At 38.1% G+C, this 17,522-nt stretch overlaps 1 protein-coding gene across 8 annotated transcripts in view; it reads left to right on the top strand.

Annotated features, from left to right (window-relative positions):
• The window catches only part of USP9Y (ubiquitin specific peptidase 9 Y-linked), a 211,175-nt gene extending 198,781 nt beyond the window's left edge, over positions 1-12,394 (top strand). For all 8 annotated transcript variants that reach the window (XM_050777802.1, XM_050777798.1, XM_050777799.1 and 5 more), the window contains 4 exons: positions 7,865-8,021; positions 8,162-8,374; positions 9,104-9,199; positions 10,844-12,394. In XM_050777802.1, the coding sequence (XP_050633759.1) occupies positions 7,865-8,021; positions 8,162-8,374; positions 9,104-9,199; positions 10,844-10,996 (619 nt within the window). In that variant the 3' untranslated portion in view covers positions 10,997-12,394. The remainder of the gene's footprint in view (positions 1-7,864; positions 8,022-8,161; positions 8,375-9,103; positions 9,200-10,843) is intronic.
• The last annotated feature ends 5,128 nt before the right edge of the window (positions 12,395-17,522 follow it).

The following is a 17,522-nucleotide window of genomic DNA, read 5'->3' as shown; positions in this document are numbered from 1 at the left end:
TGTGAGGTCTCTGTTCTGTTGCACTTGCCTATATATTTGTTTTGGTACCAGTACCATGCTGTTTTGGTTACTATAGCCTTGTACTATAGTTTGAAGTCAGGTAACATGATGCCTCCAGGTTTGTTCTTTTTGCTTAGGATTGTCTTGGCAATGCGGGCTCTTCTTTGGTTCCATATGAACTTTAAAGTAGTTTTTTCCGATTCTGTGAAGAAAGTCATTGGTAGCTTAATGGGATGGCATTGAATCTATAAATAACCTTGGGCAGTATGGCCATTTACATGATATTGATTCTTTCTGTCCATGAACATGGAATGTTCTTCCATTTGTTTGTGTTCTCTTTTATTTTGTTGAGCAATGGTGTGTTCTCCTTGAAGAGGTCCTTCACATCCCTTGTAAGTTGGGTTCCTAGGTATTTTATTCTCTTTGTAGCAATTGTGAATGGGAATTCACTCATGATTTGGCTCTCTGTCTGTTATTAGTGTATAGGAATGCTTTTGATTTTTGCTCATTGATTTTGATTCCTGAGACTTTGCTCAAGTTGCTTATCAGCTTAAGGAGGTTTGGGGCTGAGATAATGGGGTTTTCTAAACATAAAATCATGTCATCTGCAAACAGGGACAATTTGGCTTCATTTCCTAACTGAATACCGTTTATTTCTTTGTCTTGCCTGATTGCCCTCGCCATAACTTCCAACACTATATTGAATAGGATGTGAGACAGGGCATCCTTGTCTTGTACCGGTTTTCAAAGGGAATGCTTCCAGTGTTTGCCCATTCAGTATGATATTGGCTGTGGGTTTGTCATAAATAGCTCTTATTATTTTGAGATATGTTCCATCAATACCTAGTTTATTGAGAGTTTTTAGCATGAAGGGCTGTTGAATTTTGTTGAAGGCCTTTTCTGCAATTACTGAGATTATCATGTGGTTTTTGTTGTTGGTTCTGTTTATATGATGGATTATGTTTATTGATTTGCATATGTTTTACCAGCCTTGCATCCCAGGGATGAAGCCAACCTCATCGGGGTGGATAAGCTTTTGGATGTGCTGCTGTATTTGGTTTGCCACTATTTTCTTGAGTATTTCCGCGTCAATGTTCATCACGGATATTGGTCTAAAAGTCTCTTTCTTTATTATGTGTCTGCCAGGCTTTTGTATCATAATGATGTTGGCCTCATAAAATGAGTTAAGGAGGATTCCCTCTTTTTCTATTGATTGGAATAATTTCAGAAGGAATGGTATCGGCTCCTCTTTGTACCTCTGATAGAATTTGGCTGTGAATTCGTCTAGTCCTGGACTTTTTTCGGTTGGGAGGCTATTAATTATTCCATCAATTTCAGAGCCTGTTATTGGTCTATTCAGGGATTCAACTTCTTCCTGGTTTCGTCTTGGGAGAGTGTAGGTGTCCAGGAATTTATTCATTTCTTCTAGATTTCCTAGTTTCTGTGCATAGAGGTGTTCATAGTATTCTCTGATGGTAGTTTGTATTTCTGTGGGATCAGTGGTGATATCCCCTTTATCACTTTTTATTGTGTCTATTTGATTCTTCTCTCTTTTCTTCTTTGTTAGTCTTGCTAGTGGTCTGTTTTGTTGATCTTTTCAAAAAATCAGCTCCTGGACTCACTGATTTTTTTCAAAGGGCTTTTTGTGTCTCTATCACTCAGTTCTGCTGTGATCTTAGATATTTCTTGCCTTCTGCTAGCTTTTGAGTGTGTTTGCTCTTGCTTCTCTAGTTGTTTTAATTGTGATGTTAGGGTGTCAATTTTAGAACTTTCCTGCTTTCTCTTGTGGGCATTTAGTGCTATAAATTTCCCTCTACACACTGCTTTAAATGTGTCCCAGAGATTCTGGTATGTTCTATCTTTGTTCTCATTTGTTTCAGAAAACATTTTTATTTCTGCCTTCATTTCGTTATTTATGCAGTGGTCATTCAGGAGCCAGTTGTTCAGTTTCCTTGTAGTTGAGCGGTTTTGATTGAGTTTCTTAATCCTGAGTTCTAATTTGATTGCACTGTGATCTGAGAGACAGTTTGTTGTGATTTCCGTTCTTTTACATTTGCTGAGGAGTGTTCTGCTTCCAACTATGTGGTCAATTTTAGAATAAGTGTGATGTGGTGCTGAGAAGAATGTCTATTTTGTTGATTTGGGGTGGAGAGTTCTCTAGATGTCTATTAGGTCTGCTTGTTAAAGAGCTGATTTCATGTCCTGGATATCCTTGTTAACCTTCTGTCTTGTTGATCTTTCTAGTATCGACAGTGGGGTGTTAAAGTCTCCCATTATTATTGTGTGGGAGTCTAAGTCTCTTTGTAGGTCTCTAAAGACTTGCTTTATGAATCTGGATGCTCCTGTATTGGGTACATTTATGTTTATAATAGTTAGCTCTTCTTATTGAATTGATCCCATTACCATTATGTAGTGCCCTTCTTTGTCTCTTTTGAGCTTTGTTGGTTTAAAGTTTCTGTTTTATCAGAGACTAGGACTGCAACCCCTGCTTTTTTTCTTTTTTTTTTTTTTTTTTTTTTGCTTTCCATTTGCTTCGTAGGCCTTCTTCCATCCCTTTATTTTGAGCCTACGCATGTCTTTGCATGTGCGATGGGGTTTCTGAATGCAGCACACCAATGGGTCTTGACTCTCTCCATTTTGCCAGTCTGTGTCTTTTACTTGGGGCATTTAGCCTATTTACATTTAAGGTTAATATTGTTAGGTGTGGATTTGATCCTGTCATTATCATGTTTATTCTGCCAATTAATTGATGCAGTTTCTTCCTAGCCTTGATGGTCTTTACAATTTGGCATGTTTTTGCAGTGGCTGGTACCGGTTGTTTCTTTCCATGTTTAGTGCTTCCTTCAGGAGCTTTTATAAGACTGGCCTGGTGGTGACAAAATCTGTCAGCATTTGCCTGTCTGTAAAGGATTTTATTCACCTTCACTTAATGAAGCTTAGTTTGTCTGGGCATGAAATTCTGGGTTGAAAATTATTTTCTTTAAGAATGTTGAATATTGTCCCTACTGTCTTCTGGTTTGTAGGGTTTTTGCCAAGAGATCTGCCATTAATCTGATGGGCTTCCCTTTGTGGTTAACTCGACCTTAAGGATTCCCTAAACATTTGTTCCTTCATTTTACCCTTGGTAAATCTGACAGTTACATTCTTGGGGTTGCTGTTCTTGAGGAATATCTTTGTGGTGTTCTCTGTATTTCCTGAATTTGAATGTTGGCTGCCTTGCTAGGCTGGGGAAGTTCTCCTGGATAATATCCTGAAGAGTATTTTCCAACTTGGTTCCGTTCTCCCCATCACTTTCAAGTGTACAGCAATCAAACTTAGATTTGGTATTTTCCCATAGTCCCATATTTCTTGGAGACTTTGTTCATTTCTTTTTACTCTTTTTTCTCTAATCTTTTCTTCTTGCTTTATTTCATTAATTTGATCTTCAGTCACAGATACTCTTTCTTCCACTTGATCCAGTCAGCTGTTGAAGCTTGTGCATGGGTCATAAAGTTCTTGTGCCATGGTTTTCAGCTTCATCAGTTCATTTAAGGTTTTCACTGTTTATTCTAGTTAGCCATTTGTCTAACCTTTTTTCAAGGTTTTTAGCTTCCTTGCAATGGTTTCGAACATGCTCCCTTAGCTTGCAGAAGTTTGTTATTACCTACCTTCAGAAGCCTACCTCTGTCAACTTGTCAGAGTCATTCTCTATCCAGCTTTGTTCTATTGCTGGCAAGGAGCTGCGATCCTTTTGAGGAGAAGAGGCACTCTGATTTTCTGCTCTGGTTACTCCCCATATTTGTGGTTTTATCTACCTTTGGTCTTTGGTGACCTATAGATGGAGTTTTGGTGTGGATGTCCTTTTTGTTCATGTTGATGCTATTCCTTTCTTTTGTTAGTTTTCCTTCTAACAGTTTCCTCAGCTGCAGGTCAGTTGGACTTTGCTGGAGGTCCCTCCGGACCCTGTTTGCCTGAGTGTCACCAGCGGAGGCTGCAGAACAGCAAATATTGCTGCCTGATCCTTCTTCTGGAAGCTTCGTCCCATAGGGCCACCCACCTATATGACGTGTCTGTCGGCCCCTACTGGGAGGTGTCTCCCAGTTAGGCTACATGGCTGTCAGGGACTTACTTGAGGAGGCAGTTGGTCTGTTCTCAGAGTTTAAACACCGTGTTGGGAGAACCACTGCTCTCTTCAGAGCTGTCAGACAGGGATATTTAAGTCTGCAGAAGTTGTCTGCTGCCTTTTGTTCAGCCAAGCCCTGCCCACAGAGGTGGAGTCTAGAGGCAGTAGACCTTGCTGAGCTGTGGTGGGTGGAGCCAGCGGGCGGAAGCAGTTCAGGCTTCCTGGCTGCTTTGTTTACCTACTCAAGCCTCAGCAATGGAGGACACCCCTTCCCCAGCCAGGCTGCTGTCTCGCAGTTCAATCTCACACTGCTGCGCTAGCCATGAGCAAGGCTCTGTGGATGTGGCACCCACCAAGCCAGGCATGGGAGAGAATCTCGTTGTCTGCCAGTTGCTAAGACCTTGGGAAAAGCACAGTATTTGGGTGGGAGTATCCCATTTTTCCAGGTACAGTCTGTCACGGCTCCCCTTGACTAAGAAAGGGAAATCCCCAGACATCTTGAGCTTCCCAGGTGAGGTGACACCCTGCCCTGCTTTGGCTCACTCTCCGTGGGCAGCACCCACTGTCCACTCAGTCCTAGTGAGATGAACCAGGTACTTCAGTTGGAAATTCAGAAATCACCCATCTTCTGCATCAGTTACAGTGGGAGCTGCAGATCAGAGCTGTTGCTATTTCTCCATCGCATTCTTTTCTCTTAACGTTCTACTTTCATACTTAATGTTAGGTTTTGTCTTCCATTTACTGTTTTTATTTTTTTAAGGAACCCAGTAAGGCTTTTGATACCTCCTTAAATTCTGTTAATATTTTAAGATTATGAATTATCTAGAATTTTTCTAGAATTATCTAGATAATTTTTCTAGAATTATCTCCTCTAAGTAGTTTTATTAGTATATAAGAAATCAGAGTTGTAGTTTTTCAGAACTGAGATTATGCTACTAACAGGTCTGTAAACATACGCCTAGAATCCTCAATTGTGTTCTTTTCAGTAAAATCAGTCTTAAGAATTATACCGTAGAATTAGTTGCCTAACTCTGCCTGAAAATTCTAACTCTTCTCTTGAGAATTAATATACTAGCTTGTTGGCCGGGCGCGGTGGCTCAAGCCTGTAATCCCAGCACTTTGGGAGGCCGAGACGGGTGGATCACGAGGTCAGGAGATCGAGACCATCCTGGTGAACACGGTGAAACCCCGTGTCTACTAAAAATACAAAAAACTAGCCGGGCGAGGTGGCGGCGCCTGTAGTCCCAGCTACTCGCGAGGCTGAGGCAGGAGAATGGCGTGAACCCGGGAGGCGGAGCTTGCAGTGAGCTGAGATCCGGCCACTGCAACTCCAGCCCGGGAGACAGAGCGAGACTCCGTCTCAAAAAAAAAAAAAAAAAAAAAATATACTAGCTTGTTTTAGGAACACACACAAACAACACGCACACGCGCACAAACATACACACACATGCACACAAACACACCCGTTAGACATAATAATAAGCAAAAGAACCTGAAAACACATTTATTACAAAGCTGCAGAACACAGTACTTAAAGGTAAATCGTTGTAATTGTGAATTTTAGAGAACTGAAAATATTAGATTTCAACAATTAAAATTCTCAAATTGTGGTTCAGTCCATCATCAAGCAGATCAAATAATGTAAAAGTGGCATTAGATCAGTAATGTTTTATATTAGATCCCATTTGTTTTAATGCGTTCTAATTTTTTATTTCTTAAGAAGGTTTTACTGTGTTTGGAAGAATTTATAGACAAATATTGTTTGCTATGTGATTTCTTTTTCTTTTCTTTTTTTTTTTTTTTTGAGACTCTTTCTTGCTTTGTCACCAGGATGGAATGCAGTGGCACAGTCTCAGCTCACTGCAACCTCCGTCTCCCAGGTTCAAGCAATTCTCCTGCCTCAGCTTCCCTAGTAGCTGGGACTACAGGCACGTGCCACCACACCCAGCTAATTTTTTGTATTTTAGTAGAGACAGGGTTTCACCATGTTGGCCAGGTCGGTCTAGATCTCCTGACCTCGTGATCCGCCTGCCTGGGCCTCCCAAAGTGCTGGAATTACATGTGTGAGCTAGAATTACACATATACAAGGTGTACATAGTTGCACCCAGCCAACTATGTACATCTTGTAGTTGCTCTAAATTTAGCTAAATCACATTTTTAGCCTTCTTGTCTCATCCAAGGAAATGATTATAGTAAAGGTACACATGTTGGATTAATGTTGAAAAATAGCAGATTTTTGTACAAAATATCGTCCTTATGAACATAAGCTTGAAATGTTTTGTATAATGAATATTGAGTTTGTTCAATAAACAGTATTCAATAGATATATATCAACATCTGCAGTGTGCCTGTGCCAAGCACTGTTATTATCACTTCATTATAAACTGTAAGAGAATAAGAAAATGGAATATATATGTCATAAGTGTTGCAGGAAGTGTATCCATGTTATTTTTTGTCTGAAATGATTAGATTTCAAAATTTGCCCTTTTCAAACAAAATTTATATTATAAATGTCTCTGAAGCAAGCAAAAACACCTGATATCTGATGTGGAATATAAAAATACTTTGTTAAGTAAGATACATGGTATAGAGATAAAAGAAATTCAAGTTATTTTTCTGTGTAGGTAATGACACAAAAGAAAGCAAGCATATTTTTGTTTGTAACTTTTTTTTGAGACAGAGTTTTGCTTTTGTTGCCTAGGCTGGATTGCAGTGGGGTGATCTCCACTCACTGCAACCTCAGCCTCCCAAGTAGCTGAGATTACACATATGCACCACTATGTCCAGCTAGTTTTTGCATTTTTAGTAGAGACGGGGTTTCACGTTGTTGGTCAGGTTGATCTCGAACTCCTGACTTCAAGTGATCCACCCACCTTGGCCTCGCAAAGTGCTGGAATTACAGGCATGAGTCACCACGCCCAACCTTTGCAAGTTTTTAAATTGACTATTAAGGAGAAACAGGGAACATTTGGCTGTGTAAATATGTTGTAGTTAGGCAGTCCTGAAATAAAATAATTGATCATTAGCAAATCAGGCAGATTTTTTCATTGTCATTGAAAATTGCTTTACGCATCATGTATGTGTTTTTATAGTATCAGAATTCAAGTTAATTTTATACTGCCAATTTACGTGACTATTCCACAATCAGTAAGTTTTTTTTAACTAAAGTAGTCTTAAAAGACTGTTTAATAGCTTTAGTAGAAATAATGTGGTGAACTGGACACAGTGTTGTGTTTCTGTAATCCCAACTACTTGGGAGGCTGAAGTGAAAGTATTCGTTGTATTCTGGAGTTTGAGGCAACAGTGAGCCACAAACTATGATCATGCCACTGCAGGCCAGCCTGGGACATAGAGCAAGATTCTATCTCTTAAAAAAAAAAAAAGAAGAAGAAAAAAGAAAGGAAAAAACTATGAAAAATTATGTAGCATCATTGTCCTTAATTTGTTCTTAGTAATTTTAGTGAAAGCATTTTGGATTGGTAATTTGGCAAGATCTCAGACTTTTGAGTCAGATTGCTAACCAGCTGTTCAAGTTGCCAGATCGGTAATATTTGGCAAGCTATTTGTGTTCTCTGTATTTCTTTTCTCATTTGTTAAGTGTTCCTAATTTTAATTTGTTCCTACCTACTTAGGAAAGTAACTCTAATGTTAATTAGATTATATGATTACATCAAAAACATGTACTAAGTGGCACATAATTAGGCACTTAAATGTTAGTTACTATTGGATATCACAAATTTTTACATCTGTTTGTGTTTTAGGATTCATAATGCACTTAAAGGAATTCCAGATGACCGAGATGGGCTGTTCGATACAATACAGCGCTCAAAGAATCACTATCAAAAACGAGCGTATCAGTGCATAAAATGTATGGTAGCTCTATTTAGCAGTTGTCCTGTTGCTTACCAAATCTTACAGGTGAGGGTTTTGTTTTCTCTTATAAATTTGTAGAAACGTCTGTCACAAGTAAGGAAATAATCATGAAAATTTTTAATTCGCATTTTAAGCTGATACTGAAAATCATTCTAAATTCTAAATAGTTTTATTTTCTTCTGAAGGGTAATGGAGATCTTAAAAGAAAATGGACCTGGGCAGTGGAATGGCTAGGAGATGAACTTGAAAGACGACCATATACTGGCAATCCTCAGTATACTTACCACAATTGGTCTCCTCCAGTACAAAGCAATGAAACATCAAATGGTTATTTCTTAGAAAGATCACATAGTGCTAGGATGACACTTGCAAAAGCTTGTGAACTCTGTCCAGAAGAGGTAAAAAAAAAAAAAAAAAAAAAAAGCCACTAATGGACAGCAGATAGAAATGAGAAAAAGAAAAGTATTTTTTTAATGTGTAGGCCAATGTTTATTAATATTGTGCTTAAAAAAATCATGTTGCAGTTTTGTTTGCTTTAATGGTTAGCTTGATTTGTTTGATCTTAAGTTAGCAAAAGAGTTTCCTTTTGGAAAAAACTTCTGTGAAGGTGTCTAAAAATCACATATCTAAGAGAATTCGGATATTCTTTTGTTTGTTTTTTGTCTTTTTTTTTTTTTTTTTTTTTTGAGACAGAGTCTTACCCTATTGCCTAGGCTGGCAGAATGGCACAATATCAGCTCACTGCAACCTCCACCTCTCAGGTTCAAGCGATTCTCCTGCCTCAGCCTCCCGAGTACCTGGGATTACAGGCAGCCACCACCATGCCTGGCTAATTCTTCTATTTTTAATAGAGACAGGGTTTCACCAAGTTGGCCAGGCTGGTGTCAAACTCTTGACCTCAAGTGATCCGCCTGCCTTGGCCTCCCAAAGTGCTGGGATTATAAGCATGAGCCACTGCACCTGGCTTGTTTCTTAATATTTTAAAATATTTGCAGTAAATACAAAGATGTTAAAGAGGCCAGCTTTGTGCATTTTTTAAAAGTTTATTCTAAATGAAGGAAATTAAATATAAACTTGAAATTACTTTTATAATCTAATGCTTAATCTCTTTAAATATTTAAAATTAGGAGCCAGATGACCAGGATGCCCCAGATGAGCATGAGCCCTCTCCATCAGAAGATGCCCCATTATATCCTCATTCATCTGGCTGTCAGTATCAACAGGTAAAAAGGATTTTTCATTTTTGTCCCCCCAAACCCAGTTTGATGCTTTACTTAAAAGGTCTTCAATTATTATTTTCTTAAATATTTTGAAAGTTCAGACTTTCTTTGTGCTGGCTAGTATTTAAAACTAGATAAACTGTTCCAAACCAACATGGACTGGAGACAGATCTACTGTGACTGTAAAGTAATAAATTATCTAGAACAGCTTTGACAAGATGATCAGTAGAGGGTTAGTTGGAATGAGTTAATGTTTTATTTTGCCATTGTGGTATTTTCTTTGTAACCAGGTACTACCCCCTTTTGCTATTTGCTATGGTTAATAAAATTGTGTGATATTTCAGTAATAGTTGAAGAAATGTTAAAGCATAAAGTATCTGAGATTCAGTGGCAGTAAAAATTCAGTTTGACTGGCTTTAATAGATGGTTAACTGAAAAAATATAACTTAGGAAAAATACAGATAAACTTTGTAATAACTTATTTTGCAAAACATGTATATTTGGGAAAAGATTCTGGGAAGACTAGCCACAAATGTGACTAATGCAGTCATTTTAAGGCCGTGGTTCTTATTCTTAAATTTAATGTACTTCATAATCATGTAAATGCAGTGATTGAGAACAGCAATTGCAGGGTCCAGAAATTGTCACTCTATAGGGCTATTGTGGGGCTCAAGAATTGGCATTTCTTTTTTTTTTTTTTTTCCTTTTCTTTTTCTGAGAGAGTCTCACCCTGTCACCAGTCTGGAGTAGAGTGGCACAGTCATGGCTCACTGCAGCCTCCGCCTCCATGGTTCAAGCAATTCTCCTGCCTCAGCCTGCCTCGTAGGTGGACTACAGGAAAGCACCATCACGCCCAGCTAATTTTTGTGTTTTTAGTGGAGACAGAGTTTCACCATGTTGGCCAGAATGGACTCAATCTCTTGACCTTGTGATTTGCCCATCTTGGCCTCCCAAAATGCTGGGATTATAGGTGTGAGTGCCTGCACCTGGCCAAGAATTGGGATTTCTTACAGATTTCCAAGTGTTGCTGCTCTGCGGAAAACACATGGAAAACCTTTCCGCTTAGCACAGTAATTGGCCATCCAAGACTTTTTTTTTAGACCTAGTCTGATTCTGTTGCCCAAGCTGGAGTGCAGTGGCATGATCTCAGCTCACTGCAACCTCCACATCCCAAGTTCAAGCCATTCTCCTGCCTCAGCCTCCCAAGTAGCTAGGACTACAGGCACGTGCCACCATGCCCAGCTTAGTTTTGTATTTTTAGTAGACACAGGGTTTCACTATGTTGGCCAGGCTAGTCTTGAACTCCTGACCTTGTGATCCCCCCACCTTGGCCTCCCAAAGTGCTGAGATTACAGGTGAGAGCAACCGTATCCGGCCAAGACTCTTGAATACATTCTCTGTGGAGGTGAAATGAATTTTTATCAGAAGCTAATACATTTATTACATTTATGTGTGTGTACTTTCTCAAAACACTTTATTCATATACTTTTCTTCAAACATAAAAATCAGATTGTAAGTTCTTTTTTTTTTTTTTCTAAAGATCCAGGTTTAAAAATGTCTACTTTTTGACCAAATTTACCCCATGTTTTAAATTTTTAATGGTTAATATCTGAAAAGTGTTACAATGCTGGTCTCTTTCACCCTTAGAATAATCATGTGCATGGACAGCCATATACAGGACCAGCAGCACATCACTTGAACAACCCTCAGAAAACTGGCCAACAAACACAAGAAAATTATGAAGTCAATGAAGAAGGATCCTCACCTCAGATGAAGGAACAGGGAAAAGCACATAATTAACTGCTTCCTTTATAACCACGCACTAAGGCCTTATAGTCCAAACTTTCTCTGTGCCTGGCTAGTATTGAAAACTAGATAAACTATTCCAAACCAACATGGAGTAGAGAGCATATTCACTCTCGTTTGCAGTAATTTGCAACTTCTCAGTGTGTAAGACACATGCAGGGGGAAGTGTACAGTGTTTTGTAATAAATGACTGGTCCTAATCTATAAATGACAAAGGTACATATACTATGTTAATGTCTGACTATTACTTCTTAAGCAAGAAACTTTTTTTGATGAAAACAAGTCAGATCTACACAATCATACAATTATTTTTTGTTATGTTCACTGCATTGTGCAATTGATATTGTCTGCTTTGTGCAGTTTGATCAACTTTACCCACTTCCCCCCAAAAAAGGGAACATAAAAGAGCCCATCTTTGTCAGTTTACACCAATAGTTTTTTGTTAATCCTTTTTTCCTGGATATATAAGACTGGTGGTCACTTTTGAATTATAAGATTGATATGGAAAATTGGCAGTGTAACATTTCTAGATATTTTTCATTACCTTTTTATTCTGGTATTTAGGCTAACTACTTTAAAGCTATTCTTGTGCTGGAACAATTAGCATGGCTTCACACTCTTTGTGTAGCCAAGAGGACAATTACATGAATGACAGTAGTTGCCCAGAGTGACAGCTGTATTGCTAAGAGCTTTTATTTCTTACACCTAGAATAAATATAAAATCAGGGGAAAATGTGACAGACAAGCAGTTTTTCGTTGCACACATGTTCTTCACATTTAATGTTTGATAGTTCAATTTCTTGAGCTAAAGAATATCAAAGTACCAATAATAGGAATTGTAAAATATTAAAAGCAATACACAAAATTTTCCTATGTCAGAATGTGTGGAGCATAATAGATTGCATTTGGTGTGCTTGGGATTTTTTTTTTTAACATAGAATTTATTAAGTGAAGTTCCTAAAACTTTGCTTCTTCTGATCCCAGTGAAGTGTACATCATAAGAATCCATAGTACTTTGAAGTACCGTTGCACCAAGATGTCTGACTGAATTCTTAGTCACAATTTTACTTGAAAGAAAGAATTGTCATTTCATTATTCTGAAACTCTTGTTGTTAGATAGATTTAATTAAGATATAAGCTCATGCTTATTTGATATAATTCTGAGGTACCATTTTAGAATAAACATTTGTTTTGAGGTTCCAGAAACCTGTGAGTTAATACTGTATTTAAAAGAGAATTGGTAAATTTTGAATGTGTGTAATATTTTGGAACCTGTTTAAAAACCAAATATACCTACAAATAGATACAGCCTATCCTATACTATTTAAAAGTTTGGCTGTTTTGTTTTATAGAAATTATTTTGCTGAATTCACAAATAAAATTTAAGAAGAATTTTGTCCTGTTGTGTGTTTTTGTTTCTTTTACTCTCTTATAGTATTCTTAAGGACTACACATTTAAATTAATTACTTGCATGGCATGCCTTGGCATGACACTGAATTCAGCATTTCAGACACATTGAGTTTTTATGCGTAAAAAAATTGGCCCTTGGCCTTTCACTAAGGACCTAGAAAAAGAAAAAAACATTAAGATATTGACCTTATAAAAAAATTTTCTAGCTTAATCATTTTTATGCTTTTGACACATTTTTACATAGTTGATTATTGTTATTCACAGTAGTACATGTTCTATAAAGTCACCATGAATACCAAATTAGCAAATGTTGAACTATTTTATACAATGAATATTTGAAATGCTCATACTCTCCCAAACTACCACTCTGTAACCTATGTAATATGTTCATTTGATGTAATATCTCTTTGCCCATTGTTGGATACAATAGACCCTGGAATGTGTTGCTATGAAGAAATGCAATTCGTTTGCCCAAATTGGTTATAATTTTTTTATATATATAGTATTTTAAGAATTATCATTGACCTCTGCGAATACAGTAGTCAGGACCCATTAATGCCCTGGCAAGGCCACTGCCATTGGTCCATTGTAATACAGCTATGTTAAGTTCCTTCCTATTCAGGCCATAGTTATTTGCGGTCTGGTCTCACTTCTTGCTTAGAAATATATCTTGGGATTTTGTTCCTCACAGAGTACAAGAGGAATATGTCTAGATTCACCCCATGTGCATTACTGCTTCATCTCCATAACGTGGCCACCTCAAGCGAATCCACCAGGATATCAACTTGCTGGTTCTAATCACCTCCCCATCATCCTGGAGAGGGTTCTTCAGGTGGATGTCAACATATCCTTCTTCAACGTACCCCTTAAATTCCACCTTGTACTTTCCAAAGGGCTGTGTCACATGCTGGCATCTGCTTAATAGTTCAGTTTTCCATTGTCGTTGTGGCCAAGCCATCAGTCACTACTCATGAATTGGCAAGAATTCAAACAAATGCAGTGTTTAAAAAAAAATTGTAAATTTTTTAACACTCATAAGAAAACAACATGCAGTTCAACCATTAAACTAATTTGTTTATTCCATCTTCAATCAGTCTTTTCATTTCTAGTCTCTATGAAAGGCTGCCACCCTTGAAACTGCCATCTGTAAACCAAGCAGGTCTTTCTTGCTCAGTAGGGAGCTATTCAAAGGGTATTGTCCATGCAACAGTAGGATGCAGTAGTTCCTGAAGTGGTTCCAAACTTGATCATAGGAAAAAGACTACCTGCTCTTTAACATGATGAGAACCTCCTTGCAATTTCCTGGTAACATGTTCCTGTGTAAACCCATTTTCCATGTTATTTTGGAACTCTTCTGAGCACTTCTTCATTAGAATGTTTTCTTAATTCATGCAACACATTATGGGTGTTTCAGGTTTTAGGATTACTTTATGGTCTTCAGTCTCAGAAGCAGGCAAGACAAGCTAATAATTAGCTTGTCTAGGCAAGCTACACCAATGCAAGGCAAGTTAGTAATTATCTCTCAAATGGCACGTGTTATGGCATCCAGGAACTTCCTGGTCCAAAATTCCCAGCTATTGCTGCAGAGTGGCATGTGCAGTATTTTTGTTTGTTTAACCATAGCTTCAGTCTGCCTAAGAACCTGCAAGCCCTTCCAGAGTCAGAATGTGAATTATAAGACCCCAAAATATTGACAGCACTTTTTGAAATTCAGACATGGCCTGTCTTAGTGCAATTTCCTATTTAAATAGACCCCACTCTCTTTTTTTAAGTTGACACATTATAATTGTACATATTTACAAGGTTCAAATGATATTTTGATACATGTACACAATGAGTAATGACCAAATCATTAATTGGTATATTAGTGTATTGGTAATTGGTGTATTAGTCACCTCATACATGTATCATTTATTTGTGTTGAGCACATTCCAAATCTAATCTTGCAGTTATATGGAAATATAATTATTCATACCTATAATCTTCCTCCTATACTATCAAACATTAGAACCTATTCCTTCTTATGGTATTTGTACCCATTAACTAACTTATCTCTTCCCCTGCCCAGTATTCTTCCCAGCCTATGGTAATCTTTCTACTCTCTACCTTCATGAGATCAACTTTTTATTTCCTGTCTGCGAATGAAAACATGCAATACTTGGTCTTTATATTTCCTGGATTTTTTCAATTAACATAATGTCCCTTAAATGAAACTTCTTTTGGGTAGTGTTCTTGAAAGGAGCTAGAAATATTTTCAGATGTGTAATGTGAATCCCCAAAATCCTATTCAACCAAATGCTGGGCTTCCTTTTTGATTAGGAGTATGTAATGACAGAAATTCATTCTAGGTCACCTGTGAAGTGTCACAGGTTTTTAGAAAAATCCTTCCAGGTTTTTCTAAGAATTCCACCATTTGGGTGCATCTCTGGATCTTTGCTGGATTTATGATCTCTCTTTGTTGGTCATGTGAATCAACATATATAAAGTCTCTGTTAGATTGCTGTTCAGTTTCAGATTTTAACATGTCATCTTCACTATGTTGTAGTATTACATTCAAGAATTGCATCAAGCCCAGATCTCTCATAACCAACTTATGATAGTCACCTTATGTAAATGTCAGTTGGGATCTTTTCCCCATGGAGTTGACTCTTGCAAGATTGAGACAAAGAAAAACATTTGCAAGATGAATGAATATCACTATCCTATAGTCTCTTTTGTACTGTGGAAAGGAATGTCAGACACTATTGATGGTACATGCAGCACTACGTTATTCCAGATTTGTTTCCATCAACTTTTCTAGGTCGCAAAAAGCTTACTCTAGATAATTCAGCACTAGTCCTTTGGTTTCTAATTAATTAAAGAGTTTTTTGTTTGGGGTCTTACTGTTTTTGTCCACAATGTATCCTACACTGTTTCAACAGTTTTTATGACACAGATAGTTCTAGTTGTTCCCATTTTAATGTAATCAATCAAGACTGGCCTGAGGGCAAATTTCATGCCTTCTATTTTACTATAAGAAGTAGCACAGCCTGAGCTCAGTGGCTCATGCCCATAATTCCAGCACTTCAAGAGACTAAGACAGGTGGATTGCTTGAGCCCAGAAATTGGAGACCAGTATGGGAAACATGGCAAAACCACATTTCTGCACACAATGAGCCAGATGTGGTGACAGTTGCCTTTTGTCTCAGCTACGTGGGAGGCTGAAGTTAGAGAATCACCTGAACCCAGGTGGTAAAGGCCTCAGTGACCCATGATCATGCCACTGCTGTCCAACTTGGATGATAGAGCCAGACTGGGGAGAAGTTGGAGAAGTTGGATAGGCCCATGCCATCACAGTCAGACAAACCACATCACAAACTTCGTTCATCTCAAATTTTCTTGCAGATATTCACCTTAAATTAATCACTGTTGGATGCACTTACCCTCTTAACTATAGTCCCCACCAGGTCTTGGAATCACAGTGCCTGGTATTCCCATGGCATTGAAACCCAGAAAAATATTTATCCTCTGCACATTTCATCTATATATGTGCTTTGGGTCCCCAGTCTTGGATCAAATCAGTATGTCCTGACCCTATGTCAATCTTCATCTTGATTCATCTATCCGTCAGATAACTACCCAGACAATTCAAAGGCAAGTTTCTTATTGTTATCTTTTTCTCCTGGCTTTTTAAATACATGGAAACTGAGATAAATTGTGCAGATTTATTTAGGGCCCTTTTTCCTTTCCTTTTCTGTGAAAATCTCTTTTCTGTGAATCAGTCTGTGATTCACAGTCCCTCCTTTTCCTTTTTCCCTTTCCTATGAATCTTCTGAGTACCTGTAAGCCCCATAAAATGAATCCGAGACAACATATCCAATATGACTTCTAGGACTGTTCCTCAGTTTTGTTTCAGTAAGACTATAGGATATATCCATAAAAAGGGACTCCCCCCCAATAAGACATCATTTGCTATGAGCTGGATAAGGGCTCTTACTCAGTAGATGAATATCTAGATCATCTTGAGGCCAGTGTAGAACTGCATGCCCATGAGTATATCTCTTGTCCTAGATGGGAGAAGAACGACTTCTCATGGTAATCAAACTGTACAGTGGCTTTTATCCAGAAGCTAACTTTCTCTTGGAAATCACATACAGTGTTCCGTGTTGTTCAATACTGAACTATGAATCTTAAATCAATCAAAACACGGTCTTCTATTTAATAGCATTCAAAACCAAATGCACTGCTCTTAGGAGCAGTTTGTTGCTCTTACAATCCATTCAGTCAAGATTCTTTAGAAAACTGACAATAGCAATCCACAAAACAATAAAATCCTTTTTCACTCTATAGTTACTTCTTGTAGCTTCTTGGTTCTACCCTTCTTTTACTTGGAGTGTTGCACTTGATCTTAGTCAAGAGGCTAAGAAGTGATTACCTATACAATTGGTTTGGTGATGTGTAGTCCTAGATGTGTTGGCTGTTGTGTTGATACAATTTTCCCTTTTCTTTTTTTTTTTTTTTTTTTTTTGAGATGAAGTCTCTCTGTTGCTCAGGGTGGAGTGCAGTGGCATGATCTCAGCTCACTGCAATCTCCACCTCCTGGGCTCAATGATTCTCCTGCCTCAGCCTCCTAAGTAGTTGGGATTACAGGCACATGCCACCACGCCCAGCTAATTTTTTTTGTATTTTTAGTAGAGACGAAGTTTTACCATATTGGTCAGGCTGGTCTCAAACTCCTGACCTCGTGATCTGCCTGCCTCCACCTCCCAAAGTGCTGGAATTACAGGCATGAGCCACCGCACCCGGCCCAATTTTCCCCTTTGATAGTAGTCCTCAGGCTATCAGTCAAAGCTGAGACTGAAATGTAAACATGGCTGAAATCTGAGCTTGGCCCAGTATTAGAATTTGCCCCAACACTCTTTTACTTTTCTTTTTAGCTATTACAGACAACATTAACCAAGGGATTGTATATTTAGCTTACTTGTCATTTTGTATTTCCTTATGTACCCAGTAAGCCACACCTGTTTTTAGTCCATTTAAAATAATGAAGGTTGGCACAGTGACTCATATAATCCCAGCACCAAAAGAGGCCGAGGTGAGCAGATCACCTGAGCCCAAGCATTTGAGAGC

This window comes from Macaca thibetana, chromosome Y (assembly GCF_024542745.1).
Source record: "Macaca thibetana thibetana isolate TM-01 chromosome Y, ASM2454274v1, whole genome shotgun sequence".
Lineage (NCBI taxonomy): Eukaryota > Metazoa > Chordata > Mammalia > Primates > Cercopithecidae > Macaca > Macaca thibetana.
The sequence above is the reverse complement of the archived record's forward strand: the minus strand, read 5'-3'. Positions and strand labels throughout refer to the sequence as shown.